Raw genomic sequence first — 23851 nt, forward strand, 5'->3', positions numbered from 1 at the left:
ATCTATTTTAGAATAAGGCTGTAAAGTAACAAAATGTGGAAAAAGTCCAGGGGTATGAATACATTACAAATGCACTGTATCACAGTAATTTCAGTATCCCAGATCTACATTTACTATGTTACGTTTAGTCTATGAGACCAGTCTGTGATGTTCACAGTCAACTGAGGAAAATTTATAAATAGGTGTCTGGTGAGGCTATGTCGAGTTGCACTTAGGGTACTGCAGGTAGACTATGCGTGCTATGTGTGTTTACATTGAGTTTCTGAGATAGGTGAACATTGTTGTTAGTTTGAAAGCAGCTGCAGGTGAAGTTTTTGAAGGTGATGACCGTGATGACGCGTGGACCCGCCCAACTGCTTTTTCGCCAATAAGAAGCGACACTAAAAGTCGCACTGTTTTCTCAGTGCACTGCAGAGCAGACCAACGACAAACAGAGGCAACCGGACTTGAAACGCGGGACCGTGCAGGAGCGGGACGGTAGACAAGGCTGATTAATTAGAGAAAAAGAAGGCACCGTAATCCAATACCACAGTCGGGTCAGGGCGCAAGAGGCAGAGGACACCGTTGGCTAGGCTACCTGTAGATTTGATCAAGGGCATGTAAGTCGCATCAATGTTTTAGTGCAGTTATGCATGCATGATTCCGCCCTATAGCGTTTTTTTTTGCCATTATTTTCCACTTTGAAATAGTGTAGGCATAGGCTATATTTCTGTGCATATTTAGTTGTGTGGGAGAGTAGTGACAGACGAATCCAAAAACTAAGCCCAGCTCTGCATTTATATTTGATGACCTGCAGTCAAGCTGACAGTGGTCGAATAAAGTCTGTCACGAATGCGCTACTCTCTCACTTTGCCTACCGAAAGCATCAAACGTGCCCACAGAAGCTCTCTTCGTCCGTCCACGGGTTGTTTTCAACCTGAGCATTTGCCTGTTTGTTTATGCAGACCGGTAGTCTTGTTTCTATTGAATGATCAATCAAGATCCATTTGAAAATAGCAGCTCTGTGTGTGCAAATTCTGTTCTACAATGAAGCGGCGATATCTCGCTGCGTTTATGACCTGTATCAGGACAGACCAGCCACAGATAAGTAGGCTACACAAATAACAGCGGCGAACCACGGTAAACGGCCTCTTTTCTATTTTACAGCCTAGTGGCTTCCTTCTGTCAGGGAGAAGCAGAGACCAGAGCCATTAAACAATACGCACGGGCATAGCCGCGGGAAATAGGGGTGCTGAGGATGCTGCAGCACCCCCTGAAAAATCATTATATATAGAGAACATTTTTTCCCACAAAAGTAATGCACTGGGCCTTTTCCTGTATTAGCAGACCGATATAGCCCTCTGTAGTGCAGGCAATTATTATTTTTGTAGTTGGTATTTTTCACAAAAATGGTGCACAGGGCCTTTACTAGTCCTGTACTAGCTGACCATATAGAGCCCCACAGTGGGCATGTCCTAATACGCATAAAACCTAGCGGTCTAACAGGGAAATGGTTCCAATTGTTTTTCCACCATTCATTTTTCCAATAGGGGATATTATAAACACTTAAAATAAGGACTGTTTCGTGTAGGCTTAATCTGGAGTGATGTTTTGATAACCATGTAAACCTCTCTAGAACAAGGTGACTTATCAATAAAGTTGCCTCTATTTACTCTGTTTTGAAAATGCTAATTAGCGTCAAAGTAGACATCATGCAAGACTACAAATCCCTGTAAGCTCCTGCACTTCATCTCTAGCTGACACTTTTGCTAATAGGTATTGTGCCAATTTTTATTAATTACTACATTTAGCTAGTTAATCCAGAGATTCTTCACTATTCCTCGATTCATCAGTTTCATCTAGATCATGGCATTTATAGTTCTTTATAATAGCCACATTAGCAGCTAATTAGCGCTTCATTTTTGGGGGGTAAATACAGGTGACTATATTGATAAGTCACCTTGTCCTAGAGAGATTTACAGTTACCAAAACGTCACGCCATGGTAAGCCTACACAAAACACAGCCCTTATTTTAAGTGTTTCTAAAATCCCCTATAGGAAAAATTGTGGGAAAATGATTGGAACTATTCCCTTGTTTGAACGCTAGGTTTTATGGGTATTATGACTCATACTGTGCTACTCTATAGCCGTCTATAGCCTCCCCAAACATCTTCCTGCGGCTATGCGCACATGAAACCGGGTTTCGATTGGTAGAAAATGGGTGCCCTTTCCACTGCATAAGCAGACCGGAGGAAACTGAATTTTACTGAGGGAGAGAGAAGGGGGTGGATAGCCTGCCTATATCTTTACAGCATGACGGAATCAAACACCGCGCACAAGCGATGTCGGATGCGGCAGGATTGATGGAAGTTGTGTAGGCTTTAGTTTCTAAAAGAAGAAATACACAAACTTGAAGACAGACAGCTGTTTTCTGTTAGCTTTAGAGATCGAGGGTGCTTCGATCGTGAATTAATCTGTTTCTCCCTCGTTCTGATACTCAGTATCCAGTGTGAAGCTCATCCGTTTTACTGGATCCTCTCGCTTCTGTGGAGGACATGGGAAATGTAAACAGTGTTGGATTTTGAACTGCGTGCATGTCCCGCCCCCCTCCGCATCCTGGGATAACTGAGATGGAGCGGGTCGAGATGGACCGGGACCAGGAGGCAGCGGAGCCACTCGTCCACGGGCCGAACCGGATCAGGCCCTCGTCCTACCGGGCTCTACGCAGCGCCGTGTCAAGCCTGGCCCGTATAGATGACTTCATCTGCGAGAAGATTGGCTCGGGCTTCTTCTCAGAAGTGTTCAAGGTAAGGTAAATTACATGTAAGAGTTTGAAGATCAGGGCCTGTCCTGTATTCTATTCACAAAGCGTCTCAAAGTAGGGGTGGGGCGGCAAAGTGGGGCGGCAGGTAGCCTAGTGGTTAGAGCGTTGGACTTGTAACCGAAAGGTTACAAGATTGAATCCCCGAGCTGACAAGGTAAAAATCTGTCATTCTGCCCCTGAACAAGGCAGTTGACCCACTGTTCCTAGGCCGTCATTGAAAATAAGAATTTGTTCTGAACTGACTTGCCTAGTTAAATAAAATAAAAGGAGAGCTGATCTATGATCAGTTTTCACTTACAAATCATAATGAATATGATAGGCCTAGACAGAAGGCTCCCAAATCCTAGACTCATATCCTTATTTCTTATTCAGAACCTTTATTTGGAAATGCTTTGTGAATATTGGTCCAAAGTAGTTCAACTTGGCCTATTGACCTGTTTAAGGAGGTCTAGGCTTAGTGCTAAACAGTGTGGGATAGGATAACCTTTGGACATCTGAGCATCCCTTGTGAGGTCATCATTGACACCGAGCATGAAACATGAATGACCATTGATGTTACCTGACGCCAGGTGTTTTTGTAGGCAAGTGATTAGTTGGCCTTTACTATACTCTCTATTGGCCTATACCTTTTGTGGGGTTGTGTGTATGAAGGAGGCTTCAGTATATGGGCCTCTTTGGAAGGACACTTTCCACAAAAGTCCTTTCTGAAATGAATGGCTTGTAGAAAACAAGCTTCTAAATACTGTACTTAACATTTCAAGGTGTTAGATAAGGTAGGCTTGCGCATACAGTGCTGATGATGATGATGGATCAACAGGGGAGATTATTTTGCCACTAGTGACCACAGCACCACATCGACCCCCACCAGAACCCAGTGACGGTGACACGCTGAATTTCCAATTCTCTTCCATGCTTTTCAATTAGGAACATTTGGATTTGAAATGGAATTGACCCCAAACCTATAGCCCACATTACAGGGAAGGGAACGGCGTGTGTTGGTGTGAAAATTATACCTGTTCCTGGATGGTAGGTCTACTGCACATGCAGAGGTAGATGGTAACCTTACTCTGTCTAAACAACATGATAGGAAGTCAAGGGGGGGTTCAGCCTGGGTTGCATCCCAAATGCAGGCTGAACCCCAAATGGCACCCTGTTCTCTCCACAGTGCACTACTTTTGACCAGATTAGTGCACTACGTAGGGAAAAAAGTGCTATTTGGGACACAGTCACGGACTAACCTTATTCCTGGTTCCTCTCCTGTTTCACTGAGCCTTATAATGTTCAGGTAGCCTATTGGTTAGAGCGTTGGGCCAATAACCGAAAGTTTGATGGTTCGAGTTCCCTTGAGCAAGGCACGTCACTCTAATTTGTCACAGGGGCACTTGTACTACTATGGCTGACTCTGTGAAACACATTTTACTGCACTTAATCCAGTGTATGTGACAACAAACATCTACGTTTTTTTCATAACATTGGACCAGGGGTTTTCCTTGACCTCTCTTTATAATAGGAGCATAGTTACACAACTGTCACACAGTGCACTTTGGATGGGCAGTTGGCATGCAAATGATTTGGTCTTTGTAGGTGCTGGCTGTGATGATGCCTCTCTTGATTTGAGTTATCTGCCCTTTGATAACTGCGTATAAATGCAAACGTATTACTGCGGTGATTAAAAATCCGAGTTCCAATCTAGCTGTTGTAAAGTTCAGATGACATGACCATAATAGAGGCATAAATGAGCCTCGCAATAGATCTTGCGAAGATAAACTGAAAATGATCGGCACCGACCATACTGATCTCTTATCGCAGGCATTTTGCTGACATCATTCATTAGGATAAGTAGCCTATACTAGAGAAATGTCAAGTTTGAAATGAAATAAGTTTGCTAATATGGGTGATTGTTAATGGGACAGTTGATGGCTACAAAAATCAAACTACTAGTTGTAGTTCAAGGATAATTAAAAAAAAACTGTGGTGATCATTGTTATAAATGTATCGTTCTATTTATCATTATCTGGCAATTTATCGCAATATACATTTTTGTCCATATAGCCCAGCTTTACCTCGCAACTCTGTATTACATACCGTCAATTATCTTCTCTCCCACTCTGTCCTTCGACATCTGCTTTAGACCACAGAGATGCTGCGTTATAAAGGGACCAGGAGTTTTTTTGCTCAGACACAGACACAGACACAGACACAGACACAGACACAGACACAGACACAGACACACACACACACTCTGAAGCATTGGCTCTTAATAATTAAATATAAATGGAGCTCCACAGACACTTGGCATCCTGCCATCTCTAGTGTTACACTCTTGCTCTCTCACACTCTTTGGTTCAATTAATGCTTTCCTCATGGCACACAGACAGGCAGGCAGGCAGGCAGACATGTATACCTCCGCACTGCCATTGTGCAAGACAAGGAGGGGTGCGCGTGTCAAGACAAATCCTTCAGGTGCTGCTTTGTATCTTTTTTTTTTTCTTTAATACTTTTCAAAGAACTGCGAGAGCGCGCTCCCTAGACCTGCCTGCAGTACTGTAAGTGTTACTTCCTGTAGAGGCAGGAGGGAATATGAAGGTACATGTATGGAGCGATTTAAAGTAAGTTGTTGTAGTGTTGAGTTGATCAGTGGAGGCTGCTGAGGTGAGGACGGCTCATAATAATGGCTGAAACAGAGCGAATGTATTTGATACCGTTCCACTGATTCCGTTCCAGCCATTAACACCAGCCCCGTCCTCCCCAAACTTCCTATGGTTGAGGTAATGCTGGGGTTGGAGTTTGTCATTAGTGGAATAAAATCAAAATGCATTTGTCACATGCGCTGAATAGGTGTAGCCCTTACAGTGAAATGCTTGCTTACAAGCCCTTAACCAACAATGCAGCTAAGAAAAAATAAGTGTTCAAGTATTTACTAAATAAACTGAAGTAAACAATAAAACATTTTTTAAAATAAGAGCAAAAATAAAATAACAGTAATGAGGCTACATACAGGGGGTATCGGTAGTGTCCATGTGCGGGGGGGGTTAGCTGTTCAGGAGTCTTATGGCTTGGGGGTGGAAGCTGAAGACTTTTGGACCTCGACTTGCCGCTTCGGTACCGTTTGGCGTGCGGTAGCAGAGGGAACAGTCTATGACTAGGGTGGCTGGAATTTGGGAATTTTTTTAGGGCCTCCCTCTTATTTATTTCACCTTTTATTTAACCAGGTAGGCTAGTTGAGAACAAGTTCTCATTTACAACTTGCGACCTGGCCAAGATAAAGCACAGCAGATTGACACACACAACAGCACAATTGGTTAGGAGCCTGTAAAAAGGCAGCCATCTCCTCCGGCGCCATCAGACATCAGATCTGTGACTGATGGAGCTAGTTCTGAGTCATGTGGCGAAAAGTCACTCGGTCAATGAGTCATCACCCTAATGACGAGCACTAATTGACACTAAAGGCTTCCACAAGCTTCTGTTCGGCTGGCATCTAGCCAAACTCACCTAGGTGAACCTAACGAGTGTGCTCGCATACTAAAAGGCCTTCGAGAAAAAAAATGCTGTTTGTCACCGTAGCTAATATACGCTTTCTCAAACTAGTCAGATTAATTCTAAGATAACTCAAGAAATGTCATTTTAATTTTGACGTTTGTGCCGAGGAGATCTTAGTTAGGCAGTTTTACATCTAAGATGTTTGGTGCAGTATTTCGCAAGTGAAAAAAATGGCATTAAAACCAGTCATCTATCAATTAATGATAAGAGACTTATTTGAATAATCCCTATTGTTGACCAATGACCGACAAAGGGGTGTGGACTTCGGCTACTGAAATTCAGCTAACAAAAACATAATGTTGTCATAATATATGCACAAACTGTTTCCGATGAGAAGCATGCAAACACCTTTAGGGCATACGCAGTCAGCGGGGGGGTGTATTCATTAATGCAAACCGTAGCAAAAATGTTTTGCAACTAAAGCCTTTCTATTGGGCAAATTCAGACAGGTCCCTCTCCGTTTCGTCCTGGTTTCTTTCGTTTGGTTCCTAGTGAATACACCCCAGGAGAGTGGAAGATGACAACATGCAGTTCCCAGTTCATACTTCATACTGCGATCAAAAATGAAACCAAACTAAAAGCAAAAAAAATATGAAGAGTAACTGAGTCAAACAGAAAAACCAAGGCACTCCATGTTAACGATTTTCTAGTCATAGGAAAATATACACATGACAAATGGTAAATCAGACAGCTGTGTGTGTGGGGTGTAATAAGGACCGTTGGTGAATAGTAGGCATAACTAGTCTGTGTGTCAGTACCAAGCTGCTGCCAGCTGCTTTTGACACCAGGTGGAAACAGTGACGGCAAGAGCCCCACACTGCTGTCAACAACATTCACAAAACAGTGTTGTGTCGATGTGTGTTCACACTTTGCATGTCGTTCTAGCAAAAACCCAGCTGACGTTTTCCATAGCTAAATGCTTCAAATGTCAACATAATCAGATAGTGTATATATTTTTTTTTACTATATACAAAAGTATGTTGGCACCCTTTCAAATTAGCGGATTCGGCTATTTCAGCCACAGACCAACATTGGCAGTAGAATGGCCTTAATGAAGTGCTCTGACTTTCAATGTGGCAACGTCAAAGGATGGCACCTTCCCAACATGTCAGTTCGTCAAATTTCTGCCCTGCTAGAGCTGCCCCGGTCAACTAAGTGCTGTTATTGTGAAGTGGAACTGTCTATGAGCAACAACGGCTCAGCTGTGAAGTGGTAGGCCACACAAGCTCACAGAACGAGACCGCCGAGTGCTGAAGTGCGTATCGCACAATAATCGTCTGTCCTCGGTTGCAACACTCACTACCGAGTTCCAAACTGCCTCTGGAAGCAACGTCAGCACAATAACTGTTCATCGGGAGCTTCATGAAATGGGTTTCCATGGCCAGGCAGCGTCAAACAAGCCTAGGATCACAATGCGCAATGCCAATCATCGGCTGGCATGGTGTAAAGCTCGCCGCCATTGGACTCTGGAGCAGTGGAAACGCATTCTCTAGAGTGAAGAATCACTCTTCACCATCTGGCAGTCCAACGGACTAATCTAGATTTGGCGGATGCCAGGATAACGCTACCTGCCACAATGCATAGTGTCAACTGTAAAGTTTGGTGGAGGAGGAATAATGGTATGGGGCTGTGTTTCAAGGTTCGGGCTAGGCCCCTTAGTTCCAGTGAAGAGAACAGCATACAATGACATTCTAGACGTTTCTGTGCTTCCAACTTTGTGGCAACAGTTTGGGGAAGGCCCTTTTCCTGTTTCAGCCTGACAATGCCCCCTTGCGCAAAGGGAGGTCCATACTGAAATGGTTTGTCGAGATCGGTGTGGAAGAACTTGACTGGCCTGCACAGAACCCTGACCTCAACCCCATCAAACACCTTTGTGATGAATTGGAACCCCGACTGTGAGCCAGGCCTAATCGCCAACATCAGTGCCCAACCTCACTAATGCCTTGTGGCTGAATGGACGCAAGTCCCTGCAACGTTCCAACATCTAGGTGATTTTGGAATGAGATGTTCGACGAGCAGGTGTCCACATACCTTTGGTCATGTAGTGTATTTAAAATTGAACTCTGCTTTTCATTTACCACCACAGATTGATCTACAACATGATTGTGTTAGAGTTCATTCATATCAATATACTGGCCTATTTATTATATTGCATCAGTCTCTTTGCAAGCCTGCCGAGTGGTGGTTTCTGTGTGGGATGGTGTGTGTTTGTAGCTTCTTGCTGAGTCTCTCTTTCTCTCCTGTCCCTCTCACTCACACGTTCTTTCTACGCAGGAGGAGAATGATGATGCTAGGTCTGTCAGTCTGGTTAAAATCACTGCTGCATTTGCACAGAGGAGGTGTGTGTGTGTGTGTGTGTGTGTGTGTGTGTGTGTGTGTGTGTGTGTGTGTGTGTGTGTGTGTGTGTGTGTGTGTGTGTGTGTGTGTGTGTGTGTGTGTGTGTGTGTGTGTGTGTGTGTGTGTGTGTGTGTGTGTGTGTGTGTGTGTGTGTGTGTGTGTGTGACAGCCTGGATTAAGCGCTGATGGGCAATGCTCTCCTCGAGGGTCCTGTTGTCTGAGCTGAACAGAGGTCTGTCAGAGGAGAATAGACAGGTTCTGGAAAGTCTACCCTTTTGGAAAAGCGCAACAACAATACTGAGGAACTACTCCTTAAACTGACTTTTACGTACGCGCAGGCAGGCATGCAAGCACTCACACACAGTGCACACACACAACAATGATCCATCATCGACTGTCACTCGTGTTTGTGATCTGTTACAGTAAGTGAGCATTAAAAGTCAGTAAGTCTGTGTTTATTGGCTGAGGATCTGCGATTAGAAGGAAGGGGGGAGGTGGAGAAGACTGGGAGGTGGCGGGGTTAGGAGAGGAGGAGGAGGAGACTGGTGGAGGAGGGGTGGTATGGGCTGCCACTACCAGTTTTGACTTGAAGCTCCCATTCAGGGGCTTGGCTAGCACAGCACTTTCCCTGCTTCATTGTCTCTCGCCTCTTAACCTTTCCTTTCCAGTCAGGACTTGCTCTCCTGTCAATCAAGATGTGTCTGTCTGGGGCTGTCTGTCTGTCTATTCCCTTTTTGTTTCCACATGAGCTCACATGTCGTTATAGACTATATACACGTGCCCATAATTGGTATTTAAACACGTTGTTGTACTTTTACCCCTTTTTCGCCCAAATTTCATATCCAGTTGGTAGTTAGTCTTGTCCCATCGTTGCAACTTCCCTACGGACTCGGGAGAGGCGAACATGCTTGGTAATTAAAATGCATGTGCACATGCTTGGTAATTGAAATGCATGTGCACATGTAACAGTATAGCTTCCGTCCCTCTCCTCGCCCAACCTGGGCTTGAACCAGGGACCCTTCTGCACACATCAACAACTGACACCCCACGAAGTGTCGTTACCCATCGCGCCACAAAAGCTGCGGCCCTTGCAGAGCAAGGGGAACAACCACTTCAGGTCTCAGAGCGAGTGACGTCACCCGATTGAAACGCTATTAGCGCGCACCACCGCTAACTAGCTAGCCATTTCACATCGGTTACACACATACTTGGTAATTGAAATGCATGTAACATGCTTGGTAATTGAAATGCATGTAACATGCTTGGTAATTGAAATGCATGTAACATGCTTGGTAATTGAAATGCATGTAACATGCTTGGTAATTGAAATGCATGTAACATGCTTGGTAATTGAAATGCATGTAACATGCTTGGTAATTGAAATGCATGTAACATGCTTGGTAATTGAAATGCATGTAACATTGTCGTGGAAATTCTTACACAGGGTCACTTGAAATTGATCTTAAATGAATCATTGTATTTTATCATTGTGCTGGAGAGGTTCGAACCAACTCAATGCACCATAGTACACATCAATCAGGAGCTCTGCTGGGGCAGTCCCAGCAGTTGTCTTATATACGGCTATACACAGACAAGTTATATTGCATGATGTAGCATTAATTCATTATTACAGTTTTGTTTCATTCATGTGACCGACCAATACCTCACGTGGCCTCTTCTCTCTAAGCTGAGACCTTGAAACTGCGATATCTTTCGTTCTCAAAACAAGGTCTGGGCGTACTGCCAAATTGCAGCTACTGATAGTGAGGATTTGTTCAGTCAGCCACTTGCATAAACACAGAAATTGGTTTATAGAACAGCACATAAATTGAACACAAATGAGTTATCAGAAAAGCACAAACATTAAAATTCCTATTACAGCATACTTGGTGTGGTTTAAATGCATGTAGCACATACACTACCATTCCAAAGTTTGGTCTCTTAATACAAAAAAAAAAAAAAAAAAGTCCTTTTGTTTTTGAAAGAAAATCTACTTTTTTGTCCATTTTAAAATAACTTCAAATTGATCAGAAATACAGTGTAGACATTGTTAATGTTGTAAATGACTATTGTAGCTGGAAACGGCAGATTTTTTAATGGAATATCTACATAGGCGTACAGAGGTCCATTATCAGCAACCATCACTCCTGTGTAATTCATTTATTGGAATTGACTGACTTATGAACTAACTCGGTAAAATCCATTAAATAGTTGTTTTATTTTTGATCAGAATACTTGGCTGTTATTGACATTTTCCTTGCTCTGTGTGTGTGTGTGTGTGTTTACAAGTCCCGTGTCCCCACATGTTATGTAGTGTGTAAAGAGCTTGTTATACCTGCTACACCCCTCCCTCAGCTCTCTGGCCCCTCCCTCAGCTCTCTGGCCCCTCCCTCAGCTCTCTGGCCCCTCCCTCAGCAGTACAGTAGGTAAGTAAACAGGCCAGGGATGTGTTAATTTGGCTCCAAAACGGGGGGAAATGAGGGAGTGGACTTGGCCAACAAGAAATGGTTGGTTTTTGTTTTTCGTTGCGAAATGCTTTGCTACGATGTGGTCCAGGTAGTTGTGGAGGTGTGACTGTAGGGGGACCGGGACTGGTAGTAAGCCCAGAGAGAGGTGGAGGAGCAGTGGGATGTTTTTTTTTTTTTTACAATAAAGTGGGGGAGAGAGCTTCTTTTGATGTCCTGGAGCTGCGTGCTCTTACTTGTTCCTGCCAGGCCTACCACAGACACAGAGCGAGAGAGGTGCAGGGCTGTCATAGCATTAGAGACAGGAGTTGTAGGGTGTATGTTTTTGCGTGTGTACACAATTTGCACGCGTGCGACGCTCAGTACTGATGTTGTGTAACACACTAAATGGTTTACCCCGGTAGGTAAGGAGTGTATGTGTGTATCATGTCCTGATCTTGAGAGTCTAGACACTGGATCATGTTCTATTTTGAGGCTCCACAGGAAGAGTCAGTCAGGACCTCCCTGCCTGTTATGATGGACCTGTTCTTAGCTAGCAGCCCCACGTGTATCCCCTGGGCTCCCGAGTAGCGCAGCAGTCTACGGCACCGCTTCTCAGTGCTAGGGGTGTCATTACAGACCCTGGCTCGATTCCAGGCTGTATCACATCCGGCCGTGATTGGGAGTCCCATAGGGCGGCTCACATTTGGCCCAGCATCGTCCGGGTTTGGCCAGGGTAGGCAGTCATTGTAAATAAGAATTTGTTCTTAACTGACTTGCCTAGTTAAATAAAAAAATAAACATCTCTAAGTCACCAAGAAAATAAAGCTTTTAGTCAAAACAGAACCAAAAAGAGCAAATGCATGTAGGTCATTTCTAAATGCTCTCTGTTCAGCCACACATTTTTCTCTCTTGGTCTCTGTGTTTCTCTCCAGTGTGACTAGAGGTCACCATAACTCAGACCCTCTCATCAGCCAATGACAAGACAGCCCTGCACATGTCCACTGATGCCCCAGACTTTTTATCTGCTAAATACCAGCACTTCGCATGCAAGTGTGTCTGTGAGTCAGATTTATTGGGCGTCTCCGTGTTCCTGTCACCGGAATGCTGATATCACACCTGCTCACGGTGTGCCTGTGATTATGGAGCTCTGACACACACACCTGAGGTAGACTCTCACACCACGTTGCCATGGTACTCCTAGTTTAGCTTGTGGCCCCTGGACACATTCCTATAAACATGATTACTGAGCACTTGTTTATTTGAGCTGAAATTCTATATGAGGATGGGATGAAACGGATAGCGTAGACAGACCGTACAGCCCTACCTAATTCAGGTCTGCTGGTTCAGCAGTTGGCTCATGTCTGCATTATGGTGTCTGTGTCTGTGTGTGTGTGTCTTTGTGTGAGGGAGCCACTGTCCTGTTCTACTGGCCTGTAAATCTACTGATGTAGTTAAATCCTGTAGAGATGTTATAAATCAGATGGGGGAATAAACCATAGAGCTTATCTTCATTGTACAATGCATAGCTCTTACTGTAAGTGTGTGCGAGCCACCAGAGTAGGGGTGAAAGTGTGTGTGTGTGTGGGAGGGAGAAAGCGTGTTATTCAGTCTCTAGTCCTTTCACTCCCTCTATCTGTCTCGGTCTGCCTGAGGGATAGACTGCAGCGGATGGACCGACTCGAGATTGGGTGTGTTCACGCAGTAAACCTGAAGTCGGGGGAGCATTTCTGCATCTCTGACAGCCGAAAGTCGGACACTAGTGGTTTTCCGACAGCAAGGCTCCGATCAACATGGCTGCCGTTTTGTTTTTATCATTTTCTTCCGTATAAGCGTCAAATATCTGCTCTATACCCCGATATCACACACTCAAACTGAAAGCATAACGTGTGTACAATAATTCATTGGTTAGAGGTCTCGTCACTCATGTGTATCCCCTGTAGTTTCAGGATCACTTCAGTTTGTCAAGTCTTTGGCCCATGTTTGTGTGGGTCAAACAAAAACACCCTAATTTGTTGACGAATAGTGCCTCCCACAATACAGTTGGTGAGGAAGCACCCACAGCGACTTGAAGGCAACGTCATTAAAAACTGCATGACCTTGGATCACATGATTTTTGTAAAATTCATGCATTTGGCATTAGTCGCCAGTCGGACACTTTTTATCCCCATAATGCAACACGCTTGGAAAGGCGTGAGCGGCCAACGATGGTCAACGTCTTAACAAAAGTGATCCGCTGCGACCATTGACTCCCGTTGACCGCATACTGTAAGTATGGTATTACTGCAGCCTTGAATTAAGAGGCCTGATGTGCGTTTTGTTTTTCTGTCTGTCCGGTCTGCTGGCCAGCTCCTATCTAGGCCACTGTCACATTGATGATGTCGCCATACTCTTGCAGCATTTTCACTTGTGATTTAGCTCCGGGTTTTACCCAAAAGGCTCAGCCTTTCTGTTTCCATCTACGCGGGCCGGCACCCGTGTCTCACTTGGGCCATGGCTCTGGCGGATCTGCTCTCACTTTGGGCCAAAGCAAGGCCCTGGGTACTTTTCAGCTGGCATTTACATAACGGCTAACTGTGAACTTTAACACCTCCTCACAAAGCAACAGTCTTGAATGATGCAGAGGTTGTTGATTCTGCTTGCCGCAAGTCTTAAGGGTCACACTCCAGATGGAAACGCAAAAACACTGGAGATGACATTAACATGAAACACTGGCGACACACGTGTGTGGGTAAAGGCATCCGCATGCCGAACTCTGCTAAGCGACCCGAACCAGTGTGCTCGCAACCTCCCTTAAAAGACCTTCTCTTGAAAAAAAACACCAATAGTATGGTTTGTACATTTTGAGACGCTGTGGTCAGGATACACTTCATCCAAAAACTCATCTGTAATTAAGTTGTCGTTTTTGAGATCTTAGTCGCGCAATTTTACATCTAAGTTTGGTGTAGTATTTCTGCACTACCAAATGTAACACACAAATTCCCACATACTGACAAACATGACAGTAACACTCACAGTACTAAGTGGATTGTTTTTGTGGACTGTTAGAGTACTTAGGGGTTGTCTATATGGTTTATTAGTTAGACGGGCAGGAGTCAAAGCCACTCAGAACTCACTAACATATAGGGGATAAGACAACCCATCACCATGGTGACAGCCAGAGTAGAACCATATAGTCCTGACTCTAGAACACAGGCCAAGACACTAGAACAGTTGGGTGGAAATGCATACTAGAACTGGGGAACCGAAGATCCAATTTACGAGTTCACATTTTCACTTCTCGTAAGTACGGTCTCTGCTGCCCGATGTCCAATGGTGTATCGAACATAACTGTGTGTCATATCTTCTGTCTATCGTCCGAGGACTGACCCAAGTGATGGTTCTCCCCTCCTGTGTCTCTGTGCAGGTGCAGCACCGTGTCAGTGGCCAGGTGATGGCTCTGAAGATGAACACCATGGCCAGTAACCGAGCGAACATGCTGAGGGAGGTCCAGCTGATGAACCGCCTCTCTCACCCCAACATACTCCGGTCTGTCTGTCTTTTTTTCTTTTTTAAACGCACACTTGCTTTCCATATGAAAGCTTTAGTCAACAGGGCAAATCCTCAGTATACACATTTGAACCATGCAGTTATAACACATTGTAAAACTTGTCATGAGAGACTCATATGACCTGTTTTTGAAATTGAAGAGTCTATCTGGTAACACCTTTTAATATACCGGCGCTGTTGAGTGGAACAAACTACCATAGCAACTCAAAGCATGTTTTTTTTTTCATGTCTGCATGTAGTGTTAAGTCGCTCTGGATAAGAGCGTCTGCTAAATGATGTAGATGTAGTGCTCTAACCCAGGGGTACTCAATTCTTCCCCTACAAGGTCCGGAGCCTGCTGGTTTTCTGTTTTACCTGATCATTAATTGCACACACCTGGTGTCCCAGGTGTAAATCAGTTCCTGATTTAGAGGGGAACAATGGAAACATTTAGTGGAACTGGATTCGAGGTCTAGAGTTGAGTTTGATGGCTCTAGACTATGGCAATGTGGTCCTTTTTAAAATTTGTTATGCGTTATCTGTGTAACCAAAGTATGGCTAGTAGGCTAGATCAACTGTGTAGCATAAAGGCTTAGTATGTTTAAGTTTAACCATTTATTTAAGAGGACCACAATGGAAATGCGTTTAGACTTTTTTTGTCATCCTCTGAATGTAAATGCATTATCCACATTTGGTTGTATTGAGTTTTTAAATGATCAAATAAATCTATCCTAGCTGTCGTTAATGACCCCATTTTTATGTTTTCTAATTGTCTTCCTCTCTCTGTCTCAGGTTTGTAGGGGTGTGTGTTAATGAGGGACAACTCCATGCATTGACAGAGGTAAGATGTCTCTTTTAAATTCTGGTAGACTGACTGACTAGGATCTAGAGAACACTGGACAGATTGAACTATACTAAACAAAAATATAAACGCACTGATTTTATTGAGTTACAGTTCATATAAGGAAGTCAAGCCCACCCACTGAGGAGCCAGGCCCAGCCAATCAGATTGATATTTTTTCCTCCACAAAATGGCTTTATTACAGACAGAAATAGTCCAGTTTCGTCAGCTGTCCGGGTGGCTGGTCCGTTCTTACATATCCCGCATGTGAAAAAGCTGGATGTGGAGGTCCTAGGCTGGTGTGGTTACACGTGGTCTGCGGTTGTGAAGCCGGTTGAACGTACTGCCAAATTCTATAAAATGACGTTGGAGGCGGCTTATGGTAGAGAAAAGAACATAGCATTCTCTGGCAACTGCTCTGGTGGACATTCCTGCAGCCAGCATGCCAATTGCACACTCCCTCAACTTAAGACATTTGTGGATTTGTGTTGTGTGACAAAACTGCACATTTTAGAGAGGCCTTTTATTGTCCCCAGCACAAGGTGCACCTGTGTAATGACCATGCTGTTTAATCAGTTTCTTGATATGCCACGTCTCTCATGTGGATGGATTATCTTGGCAAAGAAGAAATGCTCACTAAAATGGATGTAAACAGATTTGTGCACAACATTTGAGAGAAATAAGCTTTTTGTGCATATGGAACATTTCTGAGATCTTTTATTTCAGCTCATGAAACAATGGACCAACACTTTACATGTTCTGTTTATATTTTTGTTCAGTATACTTTAACACTGACGGTTCACTTCTGAATGGTCGTTATGGTTAGGCTGAGGAAAATCTGAAGTAGAGGCAGTCATTTGATTGACGGGTGCCATTGTCATGGCTACCATACAGCGACCTGTATCTCTCTTCCAAAATAGATTTGATCTCAATTGAGAATAACCTGTATAAATAAGGGTTAAGGGAACCTGTCATTTGATTGACACTTGGCTGAGTGTGGTTGTCATGGTTACTTCCAGTACATCAACGGGGGTAACCTGGAGCAGCTGCTGGACAGTGACCGGTACCTGTCGTGGTCAGTCAGGATGGGCCTGTCTCTAGACATCGCTAGGGGCCTGCAGTACCTCCACACCAAAGGCATCTTCCATAGAGACCTCACCTCCAAGGTAGGAAGCACGCATATAAACACACACCTAGGAACACACACACATCTGGTAATTGTACATACTTCAAATCAAATGTTATTTGTTACATGCGCCAAATACAACCGCTGTAGACCTTACTGTGAACTGCTTACTAACAAGCCCTTAACCAACAATGCAGTTCAAGAAATAGTTAAGAAAATATTTACTAAATAAACTAAAGTAAAAAATAATATAAAGTAACACAAAATAACAATAATGAGGCTATATACAGGGGGTACTGGTACCGTCAATGTGCGGGGGTACAGGTTAGTCGAGGTAATTTGTACATGTAGGTAGGGGTAAAGTGACTATGCATAGATAATAAACAGCATATAGCAGCAGTGTAAAAACAAATGGAGGGGGTGTCAATGTAAATGGTCCGGGTGGACATTTGATTGATTAATTGTTCAGCAGTCTTATGGTTTGGGGGTAGAAGCTGTCAAGGAGCCTTTTGGTTCTAGGCTTGATGCGCCGGTACCGCTTGCCGTGCAGTAGCAGAGAGAACAGTCTGACTTGGGTGACTGGAGTCTTTGACAATTGGATGGCAGGAATCTTGGCCCCGGTGATGTACTGGGCCATATGCACTACCCTCTAGCGCCTTGAGGTCAGATGCCGAGCAGTTGCCATACCAGGCGGTGATGCAACGGTTCAGGATGCTCTCGATGGTGCAGCTGTAGAGCTTTTTGAGGATCTGGGGACCCATGCCAAATCTTTTCAGTCTCCTGAGGCGGGAAAGGTGTTGTCGTGCCCTCTTCATAACTATCTTGGTGTATTTCGATGGTGATGTGGGCACCAAGGAGCTTGAAACTCTCGACCCGCTCCACTACAGCCCCATCAATGTGAATGGGGGCCTGTTTGGCCCGCCTTTTCCTGTAGTCCACGATCAGCTCCTTTGTCTTGCGCACATTGAGGGAGAGGTTGTTGTCCTGGCATCACACTGCCAGGTCTCAGACCTCCTCCCTATAAGCTGTCTCATTGTTGGGCACGCAGCAAGCCACACGTACATACACACTCCATAAAATGCAGTTGTGCATACTCAAGTACACAGTTATCTATTATAATAAATGGATTTACCAGGGTCCATATTCATAAAGCATCTGAGTAGGAGTGCTGATCTAGGATCGTTTTAGCCTTCTGGATCATAATGAATCAAATGATATGGATATTAGGGACCCGATCCAAGATCATCCTATTCTGAGACGCTTTGTGAATACGGACCCTTGACCGCTGTCTTCCTGGTTGTCTGTCCTGCAGAACTGCCTGGTGCGTTGGGAGGGTGGCCAGTGTACGGCTGTGGTGGGGGACTTAGGCCTGGCAGAGAAAATACCGGAGTACAGGTCAGTTGAGTCCATATATCATCCGTCTATCAGCATGCACTGATTTAGATAACACACTTGAATGGCTGCTTCCTCGCTCTACCTTTCACTCACTCACTCACTCACTCACTCACTCAGCCAGTGTTTTATGGTAATGTTAGCTCTATTGTTATTGTGTTTCCATCAGGAGTATTGTAGACACAGCTCTACCGTTAGGATCGGATTCGTCTTCCCCAATCCTAACCATTATGTGTACAGAAAAAAAACACACAACACTGACCTTAGATCAGTGTTTTAGGAGGCCGTTAATCCCACTAAAGCGCGGTTCGATTTTCGAAAGGGTGCGAGACTCGTTCACCTGAAGAAGTTGCGTTTTACCCGCTGCATCGAACTGTGTGATTTAAGCCCCTGTTTGGCGCGGCGTTCGTTCACACCCAACCCCAGTTTTTAATTTTTTAATGACGCTGACATTTACGGCTCATATTTTATTAATCGCTTCAGCCTTCGTTGAACACAGATTGCCAGCGAGCGTGTTTTAAACCTCTCAGCTTCTCCTTGATGACAGGAGTTAATGTCCTGGTAGCTATAGCTCATATTAGGTACATATCCAGGAGTAGCTTACTCTCCCTCAATCCTAACCTGAACTATTAGGGCTAAAAACACGAAACTGACCTTGGCTCGAACGCTCTTACCCTGCTGGCCTCTTTACCGTGGTAAATGGGTCTGTGTCCTGTGTCTGACGGAAGGCAGCTGTTGCGTCAAACAGACCGTGTGTGTGTGTGTGTGTGTGCCGTTTCCGCTCACTCTGTTTGTCTTACGGTCACCCCAGTGTTTACCTTGTGTTTCTGCGTATGCACAGGCGCTTTGTTTCGGTTCCCCACAACAAGTTATTGTGTACATGCTTTTAGGTGTGAGTACATTGATTTGACAGTGGAACACGTTTAGTATTTGGCACCAGTGAATGTCTGCTGTGTGTCGACTGAATTTCCTCTATTGCAGCGTTTTAATAACATGCATACACTTGTCAGAGTATTTTCTTGTGTTGCCTTTATACATATCGTGTGTGTGTGAGCTCTGCCTCCGAGAGAGCGCGGGCGAGAGACACAGATGAAGTTCAGGAAAGCTTTCCAAATAAGGTCAAACTATTCCAGCACACTCTCTTTCTCTCCTCTTTTCTTTTTCCCTCTCTACCTCTCTCCCTCCCGTCCTCCAACACCGCCTGACCGGCGACTCTCCCTCCCTCTTCCACATCCCCAAATGGTGTTTACACTGGGAGCAATGAATGTCTGTCTGCATTCCTCTCTTCTCTATCGCTCCCTCACTCTTTCTCAGCTCCCATAACTTCCCTTACTATGATGAATTGATAGTTACATTTTGCTAAATAATTTGGGAAGATATTATATCGATATTTGACTCCAAGTATCGATTAGTAAACATTTGCTACTGTAGGTAGAGTTGGTGCTGTAACGGCAATATTTTTCTTCCTATAGCTTGTTCTCCATCTTTTTTTAAAAATTGAGACAAAATGTTTTCAGCACTTTAAAAAAATAAAAAAAAGTATTTCCCTGACTGATCAAAACTTGTTTTCTCATGCTCTCTCGTCTTTCTGAAGCAGACTTGTGGGGAGCAATATGTTTGGAACGTCGAATTGCACTATCGAATCGCAATCCATATAGAATCGTGAGAAACGCGATACATATCGTGTCGGCACCAAAGTATCGCGATAATATCGTATCGTGAGGTCCCTGGCAATTCCCAGCCCTTCTATTTCTGCAATATCATGGTTTACAGTGAGATGGAAATAGCAGAGAGGAAGTGACTGCCAGTGGGGTGTGTCTGCCCGTTTTTGCCAAATATATACATGCATGCATGCATACATGCATGCATGCATACATACATACATACATACATACATACATACATACATACATACTAGTTTTACCCCATATGGTTGTTAATGAACTAGAGCATGATGATACTAGCTGCTAGTTCCAGTCTTGTTGGTTTCAGTCTCTCACTTGCTGTTCTCTGTGTGAGCTGTCGTGCCTGTATTAATGACTCCGGGGGGAACTTTCCCCTAGGTAGGATACAGGTCTAGGATCAGCTTCCCCTCCCCCAATCCTAACCTTAACGTCATCGCCTGTGATAATGCCCCATGCCTGTCTTCCTCTGTCTTCAGTGAGGGGGCAGACCAGCAGCCCTTGGCCGTAGTGGGTTCCCCCTACTGGATGGCACCAGAAGTGCTGCGAGGAGAGATCTACAACGAAAAGGTGGACGTATTTGCGTACGGCATCATCTTGTGTGAGGTCATCGCGAGGATACAGGCTGACCCTGACTTCCTCCCACGCACAGAGGTATGTTCATCACGCTCAACATGCACACGCGCGTGCACACACACACTACCTCACACACACACACACACAATCAGTATTCCCAATGTTATTGTGTGGTGTAGACTTTGTTAAAACGTTTCCCTCTTCTGCCCATTGTATGTAAATGCAGTATAAAAGCCTCTCGGGCAGTAAGTCGCAGTACTTTCATTGAAGTCTCTGATAGCATTGTCTCTATTCTATTGTGCAAATGAGTGACTTTGTGTCTCCCTAGGGCTGTGTTTCACTGAGAGAGATGTGTGATGCTCTGTCTGTCTGTCTGTCTGTAGGACTTTGGTCTGGATGTCGAGATGTTCCAGCACATGGTGGGAGACTGTCCACCTGCCTTCCTGAGCCTGGCTGTCGCCTGCTGCAATGTAGCACACACAAATCCTCCTATACCTTTTCTCTCTCTCTCTCTCTCTCTTTCTCTCTCTCTCTCTCTCTCTCTCTCTCTCTCTCTCTCTCTCTCTCTTTCTCTCTCTCTTTCTCTCTTTCTCTCTTTCTCTCTCTCTCTTCTCTCTCTCTCTCTCTCTTTCTCTCTCTTTCTCTCTCTCTTTCTCTCTTTCTCTCTTTCTCTCTCGTTTCCCCTTATTCCTTCTCCTGCGTAATGTGACTTTTGAGGAACTGACTTCTTTTTTTTTTTTCTCTTTCGCTCATCTAACGCTCCGTCCATCTCTCTCTCGCAGATGGATCCAAAGCGCCGCCCATCCTTCTCAGAGATTGTAATGGAGTTGGAGAGGAGAGAGACCGAGAGGACGCAGAAAGACGAAGCTGCACTAAAGGGTTTGTGGGGGGGTTCTACGAACAGCAGATGCTATATCTATCAGCACTGTGTATTCAGACAGGCATTAAAACTGTTGGTATTGAGCTGAGGCGACAGGTTATATGGGGTGGCATCCTGGGGATATTCTGCTCTCTAGACTCATACAGATAGATGGATCGATTAGGGGTGTGCAGATAGCTTGACGGGTAAGAGCGTTGGACCAGTAACTGAGAGGTCGCAGGTTCAAATCCCCGAGCCGGTAAGGTGGGGGGGGGGGAATCCCCCAACTGCTCCCCGGGCACCGACGATGTCGATTTTTAAGGCAGCCCCCCTGCACCTTTCTGATTCAGAGGGGGTTGGGTTAAATGCGGAAGACACATTTCAGTTGAACGCCTTGTTGTCAAACTGACTAAGTTTCCCCTTTCCCAAGATTTGTATGTTGTATGTTTTTTCTCAGGCTTACAGTCTCAGCAGATTGCCAGCGGTGTATTATTCTTATTGAATCTCTCTCCGTCTCTAGATCTCGGCCCACTGCGGAGGCGCTTCCTCTGTCTCCCCGGCGACCCTCGCCTCTGCCGCAGCAAATCAGACGTGCTCCCTCCAGCCGTGCTCCCCACTCTGGCGCCTCCCACCCGTGTCAACCCCTTCTCCCTGCGAGAGGACCTAAAAGGAGGCAAGATCAAACTGTTCGACACGCCTAGCAAGTCTGTCATCTCTTTAACGTTCACCTTACCCAAACCCTGTACCACCCCCTCGCCCTCAGACATGGAGGGGGGTACCCCCCGAGGAAGGCTCCACAGACGCTGCTTATCCCTTCCTTGCACCCCCCCACCGGATCTCCTGCCCCCCACCACCAAAGACAATACCACAGAAAAAACGGGGGTATTGCCAACTGACCTAGACACTGAAAACTATGAGGGGAATGTAGAGAACGAGAGAGGGGAGCGGGGAATTGTGAAAGAGAGATTTACCTTTGAGTCGAATGAGTTCGTAGACGAGGAGGATGTGGAGAGGAGGAAGAGCAGCGAGGGCCTCACGGGCGACGACTCGGGGCTTCCTCTCGATCCAGAGCTGCTGTCATTGGACCAGCTGAGCGAGGAACAGGAAGAGGAAACTGACCCGGAAGTGGAACCGATGGATTGCACCAGCTCCCCTGACACTCTAGATGGCACTCTCCCTCCACTCTCTTCTTTCCCTACTCTTCCACCTCATTCCAAACCCTCCCCACCCACCTCCACCACATTCACCAATGGCTGGGGTAATGTTCCCCCCGTCTTCAATGGTCCTCTCTGCCTGCCCCCCCTCCCCTCCCCCCACATGGACAACAACAACAGCACCACGGTGGTCATTAGTCGGCCTCTGGGATGGCGGGGCACCAACCGGAACCACTCACCTCCTGGTAGGCCCATTGGTGGCTCTCCCTCGCTGTTCGGGTCCGGTAATGGTTCTGGTCCTTCTCTGGAGCAGGAGGAGATGATCTCGTGTCCCAGTTGCTGTCTGGTGGGTTTCCGGTTCCCCTCTCTGTGTTTCCGCACGCCCCCTCGCCGGAACCCCTATAAGAACCTGAACAGGAAGGGGGACAGTACTGGGGTCACCCGAGGGCTGCTCTATAAAGGGCCTAAAGGGATACCGTCCTCCCCTTCCAACCCCGAGCCTGGCCCTGGTCTAGCCCTGCCTGTGGCTCGGACATAGAGACAAAGAATACCCTAACCACAGATCTAGGATCAGATTACCCAACCCCGTTATTCTAACCTTATTTCTTAGGAGGGAGAGACTGGAAACTGACCTTGGATCAGTGCCTATGGGCTACTTCATACCATTCTTACATATAGATGGTTACGTAGCTGCTGGTTGGAAGTCACTGCTGTGCTGGTGGTCTATGAGTGGTGGGACGCCCTCTGCTGGACTGAGGCGGTGTTGATAATGCTGTACTGTATAATCCAGTATCACTATACTGATAAGGGGAGTGAGCTGAGGTCTCACAGATCCCTACAGTGGAGGAAAGCTGGTAAACTGACTGATTTTAATAAAGAAGCAATGACAATATTTTCCCTCAGCATGACAGCACCTGTATTGGTCAGAGCCATATTTAAATGTAAGCTAAACATGGCTTTGGTATTGGACCAATCCCATGGGATATGTGTTTTGTGATATCCTTCTATGCTGTGGTCAATGTCTCCTTTTCTGACAGTCACAGTTGTAAGTACTATTTTTGAATGGTGGCGGTGGTGTTGCTACGATGAGGAAGGTTATGGAATAGTGTTACTTGTGAAATGTTGTGTAATATGAACGTTATCATTTAGATGTTTGATACCGTCTGAACGGTCGAAGGCTCAGCAGTTTGCCTTGTGTTCAGGCTGCTACAAAGCTATACGGTGCAACCTGGAGAGGCAATGAAAGGTGTGTGTGTGTGTGTGTGTGATCCGTCCACTGTTCTGTTGAGTGATATCTCGCGGTGTGATCTCTCTTACGGCCCTCGTGGTCCCCGGGACAAAGCACTTATTTGCGTTAAGGTTGTTTTTATTTTATGACTTTTTTATTTTATTTTTTTTTGCGAATGAATGGTCAAAGACCTGCTTCAACAAAGACATGTACAGATTCATATTATTTAAAAATGGCATTGAATAAAACTATAGAATGGGACGACTGCGTCTGCTTTTTCTGTAGCTGGATTGCAGGATTTCTAGCCAACTATCGGCCCAAAACTGCCATGAATAGGCCCA

At 45.2% G+C, this 23851-nt stretch overlaps 1 protein-coding gene and 1 long non-coding RNA gene across 2 annotated transcripts; one reads left to right on the forward strand and one right to left on the reverse strand.

Moving 5' to 3' along the window:
• The first annotated feature begins 203 nt into the window (after window positions 1-203).
• Window positions 204-23771, forward strand: LOC115198420 (dual specificity testis-specific protein kinase 2). Its single transcript, XM_029760339.1, has 10 exons — window positions 204-599; window positions 2481-2786; window positions 14531-14652; window positions 15445-15493; window positions 16513-16659; window positions 17932-18014; window positions 20173-20347; window positions 20653-20739; window positions 21052-21148; window positions 21649-23771. Exons 2-10 carry the CDS (start codon window positions 2574-2576, stop codon window positions 22818-22820), a joined length of 2145 nt encoding a protein of 714 aa, XP_029616199.1. The 5' UTR covers window positions 204-599; window positions 2481-2573; the 3' UTR covers window positions 22821-23771.
• Window positions 16196-21721, reverse strand: LOC115198421 (uncharacterized). Its single transcript, XR_003879226.1, has 2 exons — window positions 21592-21721; window positions 16196-16686 (listed from the first exon to the last, which is right to left on the reverse strand). It is a non-coding gene; the product is annotated as an uncharacterized LOC115198421 (long non-coding RNA).
• Window positions 23772-23851: the final 80 nt, after the last annotated feature.

The sequence above is a fragment of the Salmo trutta genome, chromosome 8, assembly GCF_901001165.1.
Source record: "Salmo trutta chromosome 8, fSalTru1.1, whole genome shotgun sequence".
NCBI lineage: Eukaryota > Metazoa > Chordata > Actinopteri > Salmoniformes > Salmonidae > Salmo > Salmo trutta.